This window comes from Schistocerca piceifrons, chromosome X, assembly GCF_021461385.2.
Source record: "Schistocerca piceifrons isolate TAMUIC-IGC-003096 chromosome X, iqSchPice1.1, whole genome shotgun sequence".
Lineage (NCBI taxonomy): Eukaryota > Metazoa > Arthropoda > Insecta > Orthoptera > Acrididae > Schistocerca > Schistocerca piceifrons.
In genome coordinates this window covers 290,254,769-290,276,083 of record NC_060149.1, presented here as the reverse complement: position 1 = coordinate 290,276,083, position 21,315 = coordinate 290,254,769, and the positions used below count along the sequence as shown (strand labels likewise).

The 21,315-nt window shown below is 41.7% G+C and overlaps 1 protein-coding gene across 5 annotated transcripts in view; it reads left to right on the top strand.

The window, feature by feature from the left end:
- The first annotated feature begins 420 nt into the window (after positions 1-420).
- Positions 421-21,315, top strand: part of LOC124721389 (F-box/LRR-repeat protein 20) — a 288,331-nt gene continuing 267,436 nt past the window's right edge. For 2 of the 5 annotated variants that reach the window (XM_047246327.1, XM_047246328.1), the window contains exon 1: positions 423-751. In XM_047246327.1, coding sequence (XP_047102283.1) covers positions 722-751 — 30 coding nt within the window. In that variant the 5' untranslated portion in view covers positions 423-721. Of the gene's footprint in view, positions 752-21,315 lie in introns of all 5 variants that reach the window. The other 3 variants (XM_047246325.1, XM_047246326.1, XM_047246329.1) reach the window with 3 other exon arrangements.

Below are 21,315 nucleotides of genomic sequence, written 5' to 3'. Positions count from 1 at the left end.
ATTACACCCAGTGTTTAGTAACAAGTTAAACGTTGGAATAGAGTCATATATTTGTAATATATGCAATTCTGATGATCACATTAAATAATAAATTACTTAACGGAAAATTAATTTGCGTTCTGTTATAAACGTGATGAATTTGTTAAGTTAGTTATGAATCAGTGTAAGGTTTTCACAGTCCGCAAAAAAGATACCAGAAGTGAATCTTTTTCTTAGTCGCGAAACACGCAGCGGAAACAACAATGCCACGCAGCCTGCTGTGCGATGTATACGAAATGACATTGATCGCGCTTTGTTCATCGACCCCCTACCCCGTGACGTCACTAGGAGCAGCTGTAGTTGTTTTTGTTTAGGTACTCTCGACCAGTTAGAAGAGCGAACCAGGCGAGGAGCGACGCGATTGGTGGAAGCGAAGTTCGTGCGGCCCGTACTGTCACTGAAAACCCCAGTGCAAGCGTGAGACGCCAGTAGCTTGTGGTAAACATTAGAAACAGTGGTTGGAAGAACAGAGATTTCATTTAGAGTTTTTTTCGTATTGTTGTGCGATCGTGTCACTGTAAAATGGATTTAATAATGCATAAAATTATAAACATTGTCTTGGACTTCCGTTCGGTGCATCTTCGTACGTAATTTGAATGTACCTGTCGTAATTTCGTTCTTTGTTAGATGTATGTCGACGTAGGAATTTCCATTTGGAAGCATTGTACTGCGTTGTAGCAGAATGATCCATGCAAACAGAAATAAATTAGAGGTAAGTTCTCTCAGCTTTATGCTTTTCGTTTTAGTTTTATCACATAACACTCGCACAAATTTTTGGCATCTTTGTACCATCCGCCATTGTGAAACATAAACAGCTGATTTTGATGCGCATAGTGGTCCGTAGAGGTTAAGTTTGGACAACTCCAGCTGTAGTATAAAGTACGCTAGTGTATTGACACAGATCGTTCTAATGTGATGTGTGTGTATTTGGAAACATTCAGTTTCTGTAACATTGGTGTGTATTTTCCAACGAGTAATTAATCCACTTTAAGTAATTATGCTTTACAGAATCAAAGTAGTCTCGCAAACTACGCAGTTTTTTCCGTAAACTTCTAGTTGTTCTGACTTACATTTCTTATTGTTCTTATAAAAATTGCGCGTTTGTATAGATTTCTCAAAGTCTCTGTGAGAAGGTCTACAACTATTTGGTTCTGTATCGTCGCGATAGTATGACGAAAAACCTTTTAGTTTATATATACGTGCGTTATGAGAAGAGTCTAGTAGTAGTTAGGCAGTTTTTGTAGTACAGACAATGTTACACGGACCTACTGTTACGTCGTTATCGAATATTTGACCTGAAGCAAGAAAAGCGTGAAAATTCCATATGCAAGGACTTTTTTTCGCTTTCGCTAGTTCTCTCACTGTAACTTTTAATGTTTAAATTCGGTAATGTGGTGCCAGTGTGTAAAGTCGCTATTGGAAATAGTTGTAATAAAATCCAGGAGAAATAGCCGCCTAATTAGTGTTAATTGTATCAGGTTTTCTCGAGCTTGCGTGACGTTATATAAACAAATGTAATCTGATGAATATCTGTTGTATTTTCCATTGTTAATTCGAACTGCCCCTAATACATAATATTCTTTTGCTTGATTTTTTTATAATAAAAATCTTTGGTCGTCTTGTAAAACTTCAGTTTTGTGTGTTGAAATGTTTTGGTTTCATGCACATAAATATTTGTGACCCCGCTGTATTTTATCACTTTGCTAGAAGAAATTTCAAAGAAAAAACCAGCAGTTTAAAACTTATTCATCTGAAGGGTGACAAACAGCTGTAATTTTCGATGAGGTCTGTTATTATGTTTGTAAGCACAGGCATTACATAGATTTGATATTCGGATTGCTTGGGCACAATTTTCTGCTTGTATTTAGACTGGACACTAAGTTGTCAGTTAAAAGTAGTTGTAGCTACGTACGTACATTACTTGGACAGTATGAATTCCGGAACACTACACTGCTGTTGCTGATAAGACGAGCCATAATGTGTAAACATTCTTAGAGTGTAAACATCACGTCGGCCGCGCGAGAGGAAGGTTCTTGTATTCCTGCAGAAGTCATACATTGCATGGACTGTAAACTTTCCGTCGCAGGATGCAATACAGGCCACTGTATTGTTCGTATTACTTTGTAACAAGTGAAAATTGAGTGCATACTTCGACCATACGCAATCGAATCTTGTAATTGATAAGGTTGTACTGTATGTTTTCTTTTGACAGTAACGTTTTACACACACACACACACACACACACACACACACACAGAGAGAGAGAGAGAGAGAGAGAGAGAGAGAGAGAGAGAGAGAGAGAGAGAGGGGGGGGGAGGGAGGGATTTTCCTGTCAGTTGAGAGATACTGTAATTATTCTTCAGTTCCGCATTATTGTGAAAGGCACTACTTCACTCTGTGACAGATGTAATTGGATATCTCTCGTAGTCTTTCTTTACTACCCATAACAAAAGTCAGTAATGTAATGACAAATTACGCTAACATAATTGAATATACGAGCAAATTTGTAAGTGGTAACTACTTACGTCCACACTGCATACACACAATTGTGATGGTACAATGTGATTTCGTATTTTGATAGTGTCGTTGGTCGAATTGACCTAACATGCTTTCGATCAGAGCCCGCACATCTAGGACGTGTGCCAAAACCAGATGTGTGGGCAAAGTGAGTAAATGACGGTTGGAAACCCACGTTCTCTTTCTACACTTGGGCTATGAAGCAAAAAACTCTGGTTGCCGTTATTATTTAACCTTCGTGCTATCGCACTTAATATTGCATACAAGAGAAAACCTTACATTATACCCAGTGTGTTGATTTTTGTGCTGAAAAGTGATAAACTACTTCATTATTAGACAACCACAAGACTAAAGCTTATCCAGAATCATTGTACAACCGAAGCACAAGCTTTGCAGTAGTGGCGAAAGGAAAACGCTGCACTTACATTGTAAGTAGTGTTAAGTCCATGTGCTAGTTCGCGACGTGACACTAGCTGAAGTGATCGGTATATAGTAGCATGAAAAATAAATGTTGCTGCAGTACCTCCCAATTTTTTTAACATTGTAATTCCCGCAGTCTATCCATATAAAACTGTATTTGCTTCTAATCACTTCGAGCTAATTGGTAGTGGGCGGAGGTGTCAGTTCAGCAAGGTCAAGAGGACAACATACTGTTAGGTGAACAATTCAGTTTTGGTTATAGTACTTCAGCGGAGCAGGCATTGTGTTCTTTCTGACACGAGTTACTGGAAGATACTTCTCAGAAATTGCGGGTATAGAGTGTCTTCTGCGACTTCAATATACTTTTTAATATAGAACTACCCACAGAAATTTTGCGACAGACTTAGAGGGATTGTAAACGTGTCTTGAACAAATCGAGGATGCGAACGCGTGTCCGGGAACTTCATCCAACGACGTTACAGACCGTCAGTGTTGCAGGCTCCGGCGCTTGCCACGAGGCCACCCCTTCGGCAGCGAAAGTGACTTTGTACGCTGACGGACCTTTAGGAGGTACGTCTCACCATGTTAGTTATTCAGTGATCGCGACTGATTGTCACGATCGCCAGTGGAGAAGATGGAGCTAACTGCTGAGTGGAAAGGCCTTGTATCCTATGAATGCGATTCTCTTATTGCCTCGAAGATTACGGTTTCGGACATTGGTTTCCATACCCTCTAAAATCTCAATTGTTTCTCGGTGTACAAAATGGCTCTGAGCACTATGGGACTTAAGATCTGTGCTCATCAGTCCCCTAGAACTTGGAACTACTTAAACCTAACTAACCTAAGGACATCACACACATCCATGCCCGAGGCAGGATTCGAACCTGCGACCGTAGCAGTCCCGCGGTTCCGGACTGAGCGCCTAGAACCGCTAGACCACCGCGGCCGGCTCTCGGTGTATAGAAGAAAAATAAACTGTAGATAGATACCAGCGTCTGAAATCGTCATCCACTGAGGCAACAGAGCATCATGTTCATAGGAGACAAGGCTAGTATTCGCAGCAGTTCGAACCATGTTCTCCACTAGCGATCTTGGCAATCAAGCGATCATTGAACAACAAACAACATTGCGGGACTGTCCGTCTACGGTCCGTCAGCGTGCAAAGTCACATTTGCCGCCGAGGGGTGGCCTATGCGCCGGCGCCTATAGCAATGATGCTCTGTGGCGTCTCTGGATGACGTTTTCGGACATGGGTTCCTATCCTCGAATTGTTCCTTAAGACATTTCGAAGTTTTTCGCAATGTTTCTGAGACACCCTGTATAGCTGAAATAGAAGGAATCAAGATTAAGACATTCGGTTGCCTAATCCGAACAGTAGGAAGCAGAAGGTTGCATTTCACTCTCGCATAACAAGACATGAGCTAGCATCTTATGGGATATTGTTAACATGTTTTCCTTAGGGTTACGTACCGAGGGCACTCTCTTCGTAACATACATTAACAACTTGCCTTCAACTGCTGCAGATGCGTTAACTACGAAGGCTTTCTCGGAGTATTTTAATTTATAGCGTTTTTCTCGAATTTGCTTCTTTATTCTACAATCAACTCGATATAAAGTATGTAGTGTGTTTGATGGCGGGCCTTTTTGTATATAGATGAAAGTCGTCGTTACGGATTCTGGTCGGAAGTGAATAACGTAGCAAATCTCCTCTCCTCCACTTCGTCGACAACAAAAAGGCCAACATAATACCATCCAGATTTGACTCAGAACGCCGGAAAGTAAAAAAAAAAAAAAAAAAAACTTCGATGAAATTAAAAGTAGTGCTGGTAACATCAAGTGCAACGGGAATTCCACTGTTGAGTACAGAGGGGAGGGCGGATTAGTGGGAACGGTACAAAGAGCTTTGGAGGACTTAAGATCAAATAAGGCAGAAGGGATAGATAACATTCCATCAGAATTTCTAAAATCATTGGGGAAGTGGCAACAAAACGACTATTCACGTTGGTGTATATTGTATGAGCCTGGGGACATAGCATGTAACTTTCGGAAATATCATTCACGCAATTCCGAAGACTGTTAAGAGCTGACAAGTACGAAACTTACCGCGCAATAAGCTTAATAGCTCGTGAATCCAAGTTGCTGACAAGAGTAATAAACGGAAGAATGGAAAAGAAAATTGTGGATGTGTTAGATGATGATCAGTTTGGCTGTAGGAAAGTAAAGGCAACAGAGGCAATTCTGACGTTGCAGTTGATAATGGAAACAAAACTAAAGAAAAACCAAGACACGTTCATAGGATTTGTCGACCTGGAAAAAGCATTCGACAATGTAAAATGGTTCAAGATGTTCGAAATTCTGAGAAAAATAGGGGTAAGGTAGAGGGAGAGACGCGTGATATATATAATATGTATAAGAGCCAAAAGGGAATAATAAGAGTGGGCGACCAAGAACGAAGTGTTCGGATTAAAAAGGGTGTAAGACACGGATATAGTCTTTCGCCCCTTCTGTTGAATCAGTACATCGAAGAAGCAATAATGGTAATAAGAAAGGTTCAGGAGTCGTGAAGAAGTATTACATGTTCGTCTGAATGGAATGAACAGTTTGCGTAGAGAATATGGATTGAGACTAAATCGAAGAAAGGCGAAAGTAATGAAAAGGCAGAAACGAGAACAGCGAGAAACTTAACATCGGGATGGATGGTCGCCAAATAGATGAAGTTAGGGAATTCTGCTGCCTAGGTAGCAAAATAACCAATTACGGACGGAGCAAGGAGGACATCAAAAGCAGACTAGCAATGGCAAAAAGGGCATTCCTGGCCAAGATGCCCAAGAGAAGTCTAATAGGATCAAACATAGGCCTTAATTTTAGAATGTACGTTTGTATCTCAGCATTGTATGGTAGTGAAACTTAGACTGAAGCATTTGAGATGTGGTGTTACAGACCAAAGGTGAAAATTAGGTGGACTGATAAGGTAAGGAATGAGGAGGTTCTGCACAGAATGGGAGAGGAAAGGAATATGTGGAAAGCTCTGATACGGAGGACAAGATGAAAAGACATCATGTTAATACCCGAGGGAATGACTTCCGTGATACTAGGAGGAGCTGTAGAGGATAAAAACTGTAGAGGGAGACAGATTGGAATACATACAGCAAATAATTGAGGACGCAGGTTGAAAGTGCTACTCTAAGATGAAGACGTTAGCACAGCAGAGGAATTCGTGGTGGCCACATCAAGCCAATCAGAAGACTAGCGACTAAAAAAATACAAAATATGTACACGTTTTCGAAATACTTTCTACACTTGGGTTCTACTTATGGACCAAAATAACTAATTTTGAAATGTTCACTGTTTTAATAAATGAATTTGTCATTCACTATCACGCAAAATAATATTATACCCACCAGTTGGCAGCACTTGTGCATGATGGAAAAACTGAACATTCACAAATGTGTACTTCAGATTTCCATTGGGGAAAAATATTTCTGTTGCAACCAAGACACATTAAGAGATAATGTACACTGTTGTAGTCAGAGGGTCTGAAAGGGTTAACATAGATGTCTAATTGAGAAAGGAGTAAGTTAAAAAAAATGGCGTGCCTAAGTTATGTAGTGATATCTGTGAGAAGCCAGGTGCATTAGCCACTGTCGGATGTTAGATGTAAAGTCTCGTAATTCTTCAGTGAAGACAACCTTTAAAAAAGGGATGGTGGTCAGTGTGCTGCGGTTATCCCAGTATCTAGCTAATACTCGTGAAAGCTACGTTCACTGCACGTTAGCTGGATAGTGACAGAACAGCAGCAGATTGATCAGTATACCTTTTCTAAGGGTTGGATCATTAGATACCTAGCTTTATCACTGGTGATTTACGAGTCCTAACCCTGCGTCCAACATGGAATTGATGCTTCAGCAGTGGCTGATGCACGTCGTTTCCCACTAATCACTATATAAGTTACGTACACATTTTTTCTTATAAAAAGAAAGTTCTTATCTCAGTTGACTTATTTTAAAATGCTGACAGTGTTAATATTAAGAAGTGCAGGTCGCACTTCATTATTCATTTGGTTGCCTGACGATTGAACGAAACCAAAACTAGTAATGAGCGATCTGAACTTCGTATTATCATCTGTTTATATTTAGTAGGTGTTGTTCCTTTTAGAGTCTAAAATTATCGCCTGTATAGTATCTTTCCAACGTAAGTCTGCTTTGCAGGAACATCACTCAAATACGTTAATATTATGTTTGTTTGCCATCCGTTACATCTGGTCTGATTTTTACTTCGCTGCGTAATTTTCAACTGGTGCCTAGAAACTGCACTGGATTATTTTTATACCTGTAATTCCTTTTAGCCTTTCATGTTCAATGGTTGGATATGAATACTGAAAGAAGTTGCTTGAACTGACTCACTTATTTCAGACATTATTTATTCTTGAAGCATACGTGAACTCAGTGCTTCCAGGATTATTTAGAACTGCGTGTTGTAATGTCCATTGCGGGACGTTGCAATCGGGTTCATTATTAACTTCGCACACATAGTAACTTCACTAGTGTGTGTGTGTGTGTGTGTGTGTGTGTGTGTGTGGGCGCGGGCGCGCGCGCGCGTTTAGCGTATAATGGACTACTAAATTTTGCTGTTCATAAAACACTCTCTTGTCTCTAAACATTTTTGGATGCTTTTTCTGGGTAATACTCTCTGGCGATTTTCTGAGTCGCCAAATCCGAAAAGAAACAAGTTCCTGATAAGTGACATCTGCTGATTTTACAAATGTCACCGTACATTATTTAATGCCTTCTAGAACTGCGGTAAGTCAACTTGGCTACGACCTAATGCGTAGTCGGAAGACCTCTTGGAGTAGTATTGAGCTGTGCTTTTATGACGTACAGGTTTCCACCTGTTTTTTACCCTAAGTAAATAGTAAAGGGCACGTTTTTTCTTCACCCCTTCCCACAAACTTTTTTGGTAGCTTGGGTACCTACAAAATATCCGGCACGAGTCGTAAATCCATGACAGGGTTCATATTGAACGGGCCTGGTAATCAAGCCAATGGTAGAATTTTCCAGAATACTGGAAATACCTGCAGGTTGTTCTCAAAGCAGTCTTTCATAATGGCCATGATGGGTTATGTTAGACTAGTGGACCTGACCATACAACAAGAAAACGTTTCGCTCGCACATAGAATTGACGGACAGTGACTTCATGATGATCAGAATCCATAGCCAGATGCCGTCTCCGCTGTAACTGTTACCATCAGCGAGCTAGTAACTAAATCAAGGGATTCCCCCGCCCCAGATGATCCAATGAAAAACGGTGTGCCTAGGGTAGGCAAATGGAATCTTAATGGAGGCTCTCAGACAGCAACTGTTTGATTTCTCGTGTCAGTGAGAGTGCATTATTGCGTGCGTCACGAAATTGGTATAATGACATAACTATTTTTTATCTCTATAGATGACAATGCTGTCATTGCAGTGTTCTCGATACGCGCTTGATATAAGCCAAAGAATACTGAATCTTTCACTCCGTTTCGTTGAGGGAATGTTCCATCTACCTGCCGGCCACTATCAAGCCCCGTTTGTTAGTTCACGCAGTCATCAACTGGAAACTATCTATGCGATACGTAAAGACTGGAGGACTTTGCACTCGTAAACTGTTAAACAGTAAGGACATTTGATGTCACTTCACCCGACTGTCCAAGGATTTTTATTGTTTGTTGATGAATATATATATAAGGTGATGTATTTGATGAGGCCTATGCATTTCTACCCAACTGCTTGAAGAGGCAGAAATTGATTAAGCTGTACTTAATAGTGACACGGACTGTCTGCCTGGAAGGAGACAAGTCAGCTGAAGACTACCAGCAAGCTATAAAGAACGCATTTCCAATATGGCACTCAACGTAGCCCAGTTGTTTGCGAATGAAAACTTCAGAATGCTAATGTATTTGTAGTTACGATCCATCCTAAGCTTTTTCGTTCTCCATTGACCAGAGTGCAGGACATAATGCTGTAAAATCCCTGAAATAATAACGCTGTTCCAATATTCAGTAAGTAAATAGGTCGTTCATCATTGTACGGCAAAGCTTTATTTTTGTTATCTAGTTATTAGGCTGCCGCAACGTCCTGTATAAAAAAAATGGGCGTACATTTGCTTGAAAGGATACTTGTTTTGCGAGGTTTCATCTTTTTATCCCTCGTTTTTCGACAAATAATACCTTAGAATGTTTTCAAATACTTGACCCCCTCCCTCCCAAGATCTCTCTCTTCTTATATTTTTCCTTGTCACCTCTTATTTCCATATAGATCACAAAGACCTTGGCAGAATAACGCAACATTCCTGGAATCATATTGTCCAATGTACTGGATGATTTAGCCATCGACATAGTTCATAACGTGTGAATGTGGTGTCTAAACTGCTGAATTGGTGGCCATCAAGCGAGTCTTTAGCCTTGCACTGGCAAGATGTTTCTAATCTGCAGCGACTCCCTGAGCAGTCTTCAGGCTGTAGACCAGTGCTACCCTCGTCACCTGGTAGTCACGACTATCCAGGATCTTCTTTCTGACCTCCATCAAGCTGGGTGCCCAGTCCCCTTTGGGTGTGGCCCTGGACATGTTTGGGATCTGAGGGAATGAACATGCTGGCCGGTTGGCAAAGTTGACTACCAGGACGCCGGTTTCGGATAGAAGAGTCCCAGAACTGGACCTTCGGTCGACTCTACGCCATCAGTTGTTGGTCTGCAGCTCATAATGGTCCGCCCTGGACTCCCCGAACAGAGAACATAAAGGAGACCACGACCACGTGACGGTCTTCCCTCCGCGCTTGTCGCAAGGAATCCAGTGCCATTAGTTGGCTACGCATTGGCCACACTTCGCTGACTCATGGCCATATTCACCCGCGTGAAGATTTACCTTACTGCCGATGTAGTGCCCGCCTGACGGTGCCCACATCATACTGGACAGCCCAAATTTGGCTGTGTTGCGGCGATATCTTAAATTACCTGACACGCCAAAGCGGACGACGCCAAAGCTGCTTACCTGGTTTTACGTTTCATCTGCGAAGACAATTTCTACTCGTCTCTGTGAAATGGGACGCTTTGGCCTCATTGACCGCCTGAAGGGTTGAAGGGGCACCCCTCGCCTGCTCTGGCTCTGAGGACACAGCGGTCCTTGATCGGCGGTCCAGCCTGGCCCCTACCCTTCTCCAAATTCTTTTACATTTGCCGTTTTTAATGTTTTGTCTTTCCTAAAATCTAATCTTATCTTCTCTGTGCGGCTTGTCTTCTTGGGGTAACAGATGGCGAGGTAGTGCTGGTCGGGTGCACAGGATGCGTCTCCCATCGTATAACATATCCAGGGGACTCCTACTTCATTACGGGCAGAGAAGCTCGCCAACCTTACCACCTCTCACTCCCCTACTACTTCTCCTTGATTTTATCTGTCTTACTTTATTGGGCTTCCCAGGATTTATCTTTATCCTTCCGCTGAGTATTATTCCTGGTTCGATAAATATAGGATGATCTCGCAATTTGGTCCCTTTAACTTCAACAACCAACCAACTTCTGTTGTGAAATCTCAGGGGCAAATGTCTCATTTAATTTTTGTGTTGATTTCATATTCATACCGCGATGTAGTGTTTGTATTTGTCGTGCACTAAAGCTACAGTTGCAAGCCAGATCGGTATCCGTTGCGATTTCGTAATTTGATAGTGAAACCCCGCAGATTTGTGTAATTTAACACAGCAGTTTCTGTGTGAACGTAGAGACTTCAGAAAGTAAGATATACGTGTCGTCCTACACTGAAACCATTACGCAACAAGAGTGGCGTGTTCTCAGGAGAGAGGGTAGGTTTCGGATGTCCAGCAGAGACAGTTCTGCTGCGATACACAGTCTGCGAGCGAAATGGGGAGCAACAGGAAACGTACTACAAAGTTGAACACCCGGGACAGTAAGATTCTAGAGGGCAAAGCATGTAAACACACACATTCACCGTGAAATTCTCGCGATATATAAACCATATGTAATGTCACGCCCAACCGTAGTGAAATAGTGCTAACAATTTGGCCAAGGCAGCACAGAAGTTGGTGATGCTAATCGGGAAGGAAGGAAGGAAGGAAGGAAGATCTGGCACCATGAGATTTCCATCTTCTCGGTAAGCTGAAAGAATATCATAAGGGTGTTGGGGGGGGGGGATTTTTCCAGCGATGAAAACGTTCACATAGCAGTTCTTGACTGGCTCCATGATCAAAGAGCAGATTGTGTTGATAAAGCCTCGGTGTCTTACGTGGGTAGCGCCGATAAGACTTGGGTATTTGAGAGAATCGTGTCTGCAGGCACAAATGTGCTAAAGGTCCAAGCTGCTTCTTCTATTGCTATGGAGCGAGGTGGTGCGATGGTTAGAACACTTGAGTGAAATTCATGAGAACGGCGGTTCAGAACTCCACCTAGCCATCCAGATTTACATTTTCCGTGGTTTCCCTTGATACTGAGAGATAAATGCCAAGATGGCTACTCTGAAAATGACATTTCAGATGACATACCTTACGTCATATCCCAATTCTCGTCTCGAATGACCTCGCCGTCAACGGGATAAGAACACTGCCCGTGTGAAATCTTGAGATACTTTGTTTTCCGGATCCGCTCCAATTTTGAAACGATCACAAGTATCTGAGACTGTAATATTTTCCGTATTAGATTCTGTAACATTACGAGAAGAGTGTATATGCCGTCTTGTTCTGTGTGATGACTGAGACTGACGTTAGCACCGAAAGTCTCGTATTGTAAGTCAAAATCCAAAAACTGTCCAAAAAGCAAGTCACCGTTTTTGTGTCGAAGATTGACTGTTTCGATGTAATCTATCATCAGGGTGATGAAATCGATAAGGAAGTAGTTATAGTTAAGGCAATGGACTCTCATTCAGGACGAACTGATTTCAAATCCCCATTCAGCCAGCCACGTTTTATATACTCCATGGCTTTTTTAAATAATGAAACACAAATGCCAGAATAGTTGCATTGAAAAGGACCCTGGCCCATTTTCTGCCCTATACTTGGCGAACCTGTTTATTTGCTCAGTCTCAAAACAAAATTAAAACTGAAAACTAACTTCGGAACTTCCCGTATTAACTGAAAGAACTCCCCTAAGCTCTAAACATCTAATACGAGGCGTCTATATGTGGCATCCTTCTGTTCCGCGACCTTTGCTCTATGTACCAACACTCCAACAATTGACGCTTCAATATATGGCACATATATTAATCCATTTCAAGTGTAGTTTCCAATGAACATCTCTAATGCATTTCTCATAGATTCTACTTTACAATATTGTTAAGGTGCGTATGTGTTTTACTCCATAGACCACTATAGGGAGTGTGGAGGAGGAGGGGAGTACTGCTTGTATCAATATCTTGTTCCATTTGCAGTTGATGCCCGGGAAAGTAAAGCCTGTGTATAAGCGTTTATTATCTGATTTTACCGCCATTATCATTTGGCGAGATGTAAGAGACAGGAATTAATATTTGTTCTTGGAACTTGGGGGTAAAATTTTAACTGCAAATCTGTCGGTGAACGTAGCGTCTTTTAGCGCGTGCGAATGGAATAGAATTAACATTTCCGCGGGAACAAGTGTGTCGTTCCTCTTCCATGTACCTTCATCTCCTCGAGCACTCCTACTTGGTACGGTTCGTAGAACAGAGGGCAGCAGTCAAGAACAAGCCGAAAAAGATTGTACAAGCCCCACCTCTTTTATGGATAAATTAAGTTTCCGTAGAATTCTCCCAGGAAATCTGTCTGGCATCTACCTTTCCTAAAACCAGTAAGACGTGGTTCTGCATTTTAAATCGCTCTGTATGCATACTCGTGTGTGTTTAACGGTTTTGGCGGTTTCCATTCATCATCAGTAGTGTATTAAAATACTGAATCAACCTGTGTATAATTATCTATCGCCTTCTGGACCTCATATGTGGACAGAGCGTGTAGTTGCATTAGATGCCTGTTTACAGAATTCATGCTGTTTCCTAGAGAGGAAATATATATAAAAAAAGGTTCAAATGGCTCTAAGCACTATGGGACTTAACACCTGAGGTCATCCGTCCCTTAGACTTAAAACTACTTAAACCGGACTTATACATCCGACATCACACACATCCATGCCCGAGGCAGGATTCGAACCTGCGACCATAGCAGCAGCGCGCTTCCGGACTGAAGTGCCTAGAACCGCTCAGTCACAGAGGCCGGCAGGAAATATTCGGGCTTCTACGCGAACACAAAACATGTTCCAGAATTTGCAGGTGCGTAACGTCACCGATGTAGTATTATAATTACATGCATCTGTTCGCCAGCCTTTTTCGAAAACAGGAATTGCCTGCGCCTTTTGCTAGTCATGTGAAAAGTCCCCTTGCTCCAGCGACCTACGATAGGCTGATTTCAGCGTTTGTGCGGTTGTATAGAGAACCGCATTGCATTCTTCTGGAGTAAGAGAGTTTCGGAAGACCTAATTTAGTGTTTTTGCTTTCGACTGTCATACTTCGTTGCGATACCAGAATTATCACGGAGTGAAAGAATAGCTTAACTTGAGTCGTTTACAGACCTTACAGAAACAAGAACACTAGGATATTTCGTCAGGTCGGCCGTTTCTCTTTTTACGCTCAGTTTGACATCCTTGGCTTTTGCCAAAAAGGTTGTGGGTGGTTTGGAGCTCTTTCTCCTTTCGTAACACGGTTATTGAACCACGGAGAGTCTTCTCATCCGTCAAGCACGTCAAAAGTATTTTTCAAAACTACTGACTTTTTCCCAGTGATATTCCACATTTCTAACGAGATAAATGTATGACAGTCCTTAACGTTATTTAAACACTTGTAGTTAGCGATTTGCAGGGTGTCACAAGCGTTTAATAGTTAAAATTACATAGATCATAGGTGATATTATGCTTGACTACATTGAGATAACGGACATATGGTCGGAAATGAATTTTTGTAGACATAAACAACTTACACAGTTCAGCAACAACATAAACTCATAGTAACTGTGCAGTGACGACTGTGTCTCTGTGTGTGCATTACAGGATAATCCTTTGTGCGCCTTAATCGTGAATCGTACCCCTAGACCAAAAAGACCTGTGACAGCACGAACGTGAATTATTCCAGTACACTCCATCCCAGTACACTCCATCCCTCGAAATCGTCCAGGGTGCTCTGGTGTAAGCTGGCGAGATAGTTCTTTCTGCGGGCAGCGCTGTCCTTCGACAGAAGGTGTAGCAGCACGGAATGTTATTAGCAGCGCCGTTTTCGGAGGCGTGAAACCAGTTAATCACCCTATATTTTGCTACCGTGAGAATCTGTAACGACTAAATATCATATACTTAGTAACTTAGGAAGTATTAGACTCGAAAAAATAGAAAACAAGTTTTGGATTTCCTTTAAAATCTTACATTTTACAGTCTTAAAGTTTATAAAAATTACATTTTATTAAGATGGCAGAAAGAGGAGTAATTGACATATTGTTGCTACCTCATTAATATACATTACGATTAATTTAATATACATTACGATTAATTTAATATACATAGATAAAATTGCTCTTTAAAAACTAATATAAATTAAAATAGTGCTAGAAATCGGGTCGCTTCATTCTACTAAGAAGCACATATTTGTTCATTTTTGTGACCTCACATTCCTTAAGCAGGGAGGCAGTCTCTCTCTCTCTCTCTCTCTCTCTCTCTCTCTCTCTCTCTCTCTCTCTCTCTCTCACACACACACACACACACACACACACACACACACACACACACACAGAGTTTGCTGGACGTTAATGTTGAGGTAGGTCACTATGACCAACAGTGCCTGGATTTTTGTGAAAGCATGCCAAAATCAAGTTAGCAACCGTGCAAAAACATGTCGATGGCGGCTGATGTGTGTTTTTTTTAGCAACCGTACAGAAATATTGCCCATGCCAGTTGATAATGTGACATTGTATGTGAACTGTGGTCATGTAATAAATATAATTATATGGAAACATGTTTTGACATATTGCTTGGAACGTGAACGCAGTGCCAGGCAAGTGAACCCTGCGACCAAACTCCTAGCATGGACTGCAGCCATGTTGATTAATTCATCATTAACCCTCTACGAAATTTATAGTACGGATCTGTGGCTTTATGGAAGGTGGCTCAGGTTTTATTGACTTGGAGATGAGAAAACGCCACAGTACTGACCGAATGGAATGAATGAAGGTGTGCGACAATGGTCTCGTTTAAGATTGGCCGTCTGTCTCTAGTCAGCAACGAAGTGGTACGAAAAATGGTGAAAACAGGCAGTTCCATAATGTTTCAACGGCTGGACTGTTTTCAACTGATTTCATAAAATCTTTCGCTGGAGATAATCGCTGAACTATTAGGATACAAGAGATTGTACAGTCTCTGTGTTCCAAGACGTCTTCCCAAGGACTACAGACCGGCGATTGACGAACGAAAGTTCGAGAAAGGCCCAGAGGAGTGTTCACGTAACCCACGGGTAAGGCGACTTCTGGGGAAACCTGGAAATCCTGATTAGAGCCCCTCTTTGTGACAAATTTTAAGTTATCGCGACATATTCGTTAGAGGATTTTCAGTCTGTGCATCCAAGAATTACCTGGAAAGCTGAATTTAAGAAATTTTTAGCGTGGAGTTGAGTATAACGAAAAATATTGGGATGTTATTGTGTATGTGCTGTCCCACAAACTGTTTCCCGCAGTAGAGACTTGATGAGGAAATTAATTCCAAGTGGTGCACAGCTCCTGAAAGTGGTTCTAACAGTTAATAACTAACATTGACAGGTAAGTAACTTCTGCACTTCGGGCGTAAGTTGTCTTATGTTCAGCGTCCGCTACAAGAGGCGAGGATCTCAGGTAGGCTGTAGACTTCACACTAGATCTTCACCCTCACCAAAACATAAAAGTATATTCTTAGCATACGTGCAAAGTTCTGTCAGATACTAATAAATTCACTAGTGAGCAACTGAAGTAACCTATGTAGTAATCTAAATTTTAGTTTCGACCTGATGAGAGCGTCGTCGTCAGGTCATAGAATGGGCTCCACAAAACACCGAATGCATTGGAGAGCCATACCGGTGCGTGATCTGTCAATCGCCACCCACAACGCCAAGAAGGCAAGTACACTTAGGCGCCCCAGACGTACTCACATACAGGGTGAAATGAGAGCTGAGGGAAGCCACCAGCGCTCGCTTGCCCGAGGAATGCCCCTGAAATCAAATTTGTGCTTCTGCAGCATTGGAACGGTGCATTCTCTTGCAGAAACGACAGGTCTTCCGTAGTATGCTGTACCTAGGAATATCTAATACCAAATTCGTGACAATATGTGGAACCAGTTCCAAAAATTGTATCGGTGTCTTGATAATATGGGAAAATCATCTGTACCGTCTCTATCGCCAAGTACTGACGTTCTTTAAAGCTTTCTTAGCCAGGGATTTACAAAATACATTTTAAGAAAAAAAAGAAGCACCACAAAGGAATTACCCCAATGGGTTATGTATGTGTAATTACAATTTCAGAGAAATTCAATGATTTATTCAAGAGAAAGAGCTTCGCAAATTGAGCAAGTCAGTAGCTCGTTGGTCTAGCTCTGGCCCTTATGCAAGCAGTTACTCGCGGACAATTCACATAGATAGAATGACGTTCAGTTATCTCGCATGTCTGATACTGTCGATGAAAGTAATCTCGTTCGAGCAAATAGTCTTGGCATTTGTGAGAAGGTGCCAGAACCACTACTGCATTGGGACCACAAAGGCGAAAAAATATGTGTTATTGATAGAAAACATCTGCGTCTAGTGTTAAAGATATTACATGAGAATACCAAGGGATGTGGTGCAATGGTAAGACGCTGGACTCGGGAAGACGGCACATATTTTCGTCCGGCCATCTAGATCTGAATTCGCCGTGGTTCCCCAAAATTCCTGTACGGATGGTTCCATTGGAAAAGACATTGCGACTTCCTTTCCCAGTCCCAGACGAAACTCCGTTTCAAACTACATCGTAGTCAAGGATATACCCTAAAGTTTCCTTCAATTTGAATCAGAATGTGAAGGAATCTCAATGCCAGTTTTATCTGCAAGTCTCTCCTCGGTGCATTACATTCCTGTAGAGCATAGGAAAATGAGAATATTACGCGTAACTTCTGTACAGTTCTTTCACGACTTCCCAGGCTCGTCGGGGAATTTCCTAAAATTCATGCGTCATTACTGGCGATTAGTGTGGGCGCGCGCGCGACGGCTGTTGGTTGACTCACATACGGAAGTGGATACACCACTGTAACACACCATGTTGACCTACGAAGACCTAAGTACACGGAATGGCCCATCGCCCGTGAGATTCCACAGTAGCCTGATCATCCCTGAGGTTTAACGTACGCCCTTCTTCCCGATTTCTTCTCGGCCTTGCGCCTCAACGTAAAGTCGGACAGAAGAAAATCATGTGTGACTTGCTTCAATCTTGGACAGAATGTGGCCACAATAGCGTTTGGTGTTGTAGTAAGCAACGCCACGCTCTACCAATCATGTGCGAACTGTAGAAATTACGAAGTGTAATGGTTAAGATTTGGGGTGTCATTTGTCAAAATCACTCCTTTTCTTTACCACGTATCAGACGGTCAATATGTTCTTTTTCTCCCGCCGCTTCTGCGCACTGTGCTCGTCGATATTAACATACCACGGTCATGCCTGTGTCCATGCAATTTGCTACTCCCAAGACAATATTCGTGCGTATTACATGACATTGTGCACCCTGTGAGGTACTAGAAACTGTCACTGATCGAAGGCGTGTTAGATTTTACAAGGAGTACGGCGCGAAATTAGATGTTCAAATATGTGTGAATTCCTAAGGGACCAAACTGCTGAGGTCATCGGTCCCTAGACTTACACACTACTGCAACTAACTTACACTAAGAACAACACACACACACACACACACACACACACACACACACACACACACACACACACGAGGACTCGAACCTCCGACGTGAGGGGCCGCGCAATCCATGCCCTGGCGCCTCTAACCGCGCGGACACTCCGCGTGGTGCGCGAAATTAGCTCCTCTCCTTGTTCGTATACATTGAGACATACTTACGCAGTGTAAATTCTGTTGACTGCAAAAGTGCGCTGGTTCCTGTTCACAAAAAGGGTAAAAGTCGGATGTACATAATCACACACCAAAGGCGCTGACGTGGGTTTCTTGCAGGCTCTCAAAGAATCAGCACGGATTTAGGAAAATCTGCTCGCGTGAAACACTGGTTGCTGCATTCAGTCTAGTCATCTTGCAACAATTGGCGAAGTTTGAACAGATGGACTCCATCTTCCTAGATTTCCGATGGGCATTCGACTCTGCACTGCGTCGTCGACTACTAACCAAAATATCATACGGTGTAAGTGACTGTCTCGAGGAATCTGTATTGGACAACGAGAATTCTTCAGACGGAAGTATCAACGGGTGTGCACCAAGAACTTCTAATGTTCTCAACATACGTAAACGATGTACCAGAAACATTCAGCAACACTACGAGACGATGCTGTTTTCAGGAAAGTATTACCATTCGTTGATCGCAAGGAACAACAGGAAGACTTCGACAAAATTTCCACTTGTAATGAATGGCATTTCTCTCCAAACGTGGATAAACGTAAGACAATTGTTATAACAGAGGATCCTATGCTATCTGGTTACAAGATGAGGTGTGAACATCTTGAGTTCGTCAAATCGTCTAAGTACTTAAGGATAACACTAAGAAGGTATATGAAATGGAACGATCACGAAAATCATTATTAGGGAAAGCGTATTGAAGACTTTGATTTGTGAGGAAAGTTCAGTACATTAGTAAAGGAAATTGTGTACATGACGTTAGTCAGACCAATCCTAAAGTACTGCACCAGTGGGTAGAGTCCTTATCATGTAGACTACAATCTTGAAACGAATCCAGGTATGCGCTACCAGGATCTTAACATGTCGGTTTAGCCTATACGAAAATGTAGCAAATTTTCGGGGCACTTTAATGGAATCGTTGTAAGTAAACGACTACGTAGTTATCGCTAAACAGTGCTGGGTAAATTTAGGAAACTATGCGACCATTATGGTGTCATCGAATATATCGTTTAGAAATTGAGGACATCTTTACCGCTAGAGATGACCCTACACCCTACTTGCACTACTAAAGGCGGTGACGTAGTGATTGAAAGGTTTACCAGGAAGGAGTGACAATCAAACCCATGTCTTTATTTACTGATTAATCTTTTCTTTGGGATCCCTAAACCAGTTTAATTGAATGCTCAGATGGTTTCTTTAATTGGGTCGTAATCGATTCTTTCCTCCATCGTTATCTTGTGTTGACGAGATGCTGACCCCTTAACCTTTCTTGTAATTCGGCCTGTGATATCGACACACTGACCCCTTTCATCGTTTACATTTAGTTTTTGTGTGATGGCGGACGGTTCCTTCCCGGTTTCGTGACTTACATGTGCAGCTGTGTTTTTATACCTTCTTACGCCACGCTTTTTAATTGCCGGATTCCCTTAACTGACGTAATTATTTCCTCAAACAAGGAGATGAAGTACTAGAAGTGCGAGATGAGTATTGCTGTGACTAGCTGTGTGAAGTCGCTTATCCGAACCGCTGTCTTTCCGCATTATTGCAAAGTTCCTAATCTCTCTCTCTCTCTTTTTTTTTTTTTTTTTTTAAAGAAAAAAGCTTGGGTTTCTACGTTAATTTAACTAACCATAGGTAGTTAGGATGTTTTCTGTGAACATGGTATGTACAAAGTTTAACGAAAAGGAAGACTGTTCTCATTTGTATTGATGTAGCAGTATTCTTGTGAGAATTTCCATGAAAATTAATGCACCCGTTGCCAGTGGACGAACAGTTTACTACGGACATGAATTTTGCGCTCCGCCAGAACTCATAATACAATATACAAAAAAAAAAAAAAATCGAAACTGATGGCGAAAATCTGAATACAACACAAATTCGTTCCATTAGTATGGCTCAGTTTAGTCGGCGCACCTCAGCACCCGTTCCTTCCAGTGCCGAAAACATTTCGTTTTCGGTTAGACTGCGTCGGTGCTCCAGTTTCTTTGCCTTCCAATGAAGAGGAAGAATACACCTATAGTAAACTGCTCGTCCATTGCCACTGAGTTTGTCTATTTGCAAGAAACCTTTCATAACGTATGGACATAGTTAAACGTCGTAGAGAAGTCAGGAATACGCCGCCACCGATAGTTCCTCAGCAGTTGGAGCAGTCTCAATTTTTTGTCAAGATATGTGTGTTTCCTTGTAGTTACTCCCTCTATGATGATCTTTGTACTCAACGTTGTACATGTATTAGTTTCATAATGCAGTCGTCAGTGCTGAAATGTGAATACTCAATCAATGCAGACAGTTTTAAATAGACATCTAATCTTACTCATTCTGTTACTTTTAAAGAACGCCGACAGCGTGTCCTAGAAAGTGCAAAGAGGTACTTCTAGCGTGTTAAAGTCTTAGTGACCTTCCAGTGGCGGCTTGTGGTACACTTTCTCACCAAGAAATACATTTAAAAAAGAAGAGAAAATCAGTGCTCTTCTCATGTTGTTGTAATGCACGGTTAAAAAAAAAAAAACACGCAAAACAGATTGCTCGCTCTTGTCACGACATCTGCTTGTAATAGCACCAAAACATGTGCTCAAAATGAAGTACTGCTTTACAGAATAAAAGAAATTAAGTTAAACTGCGACTCTACGTACGCAAAATGTAGTAAGCTTGCCTTTTCAGCAGGACCGATGGTAACGCCGTTCGATTGTTTATCTGCGTTTCGATGTGGTGGTGGTGTTTTACAGAAACTCCATTCTTCTTTCCTTCACATTTGGAAATTTTTTAATCCTCTGTGACTGAAGAAGTCTCACCGATTCGCTCAATGTATCAACAAAGATTATTAACTTACGTAATCGAACAAGCTCAAAGCTCCACACATACTGTAGAACTCGTCTCTTCCATAGTGTGTTCTATCCGAGTTTTCTTTGCTTCCAAAATAGAATAGCATTCAGTAGCAACTCTGAAAGAAGTTTCTGGGAAATTGACAGAGTAAGTCTTGAATTTCTCTGGCAGCCAACGGGAGGCTGCAGCTACGTGTCAAGTGAATTTGAATCTTTCTTTCGCCTCTTAACTTACATCATCAGATACTTCTTTTGCCTCTCGCAGTAGATTACACACCACTCCTCCATCTCTCCCACGTTGATGGTACTTGTGCAAATCTGTCATTCACCCCTCCTGTAATGTTTTTAATTTCACACTCAAAAGTTGTCAGTTGAATTTGTGCATAATTTGGGTCAATATCCCTTTTCT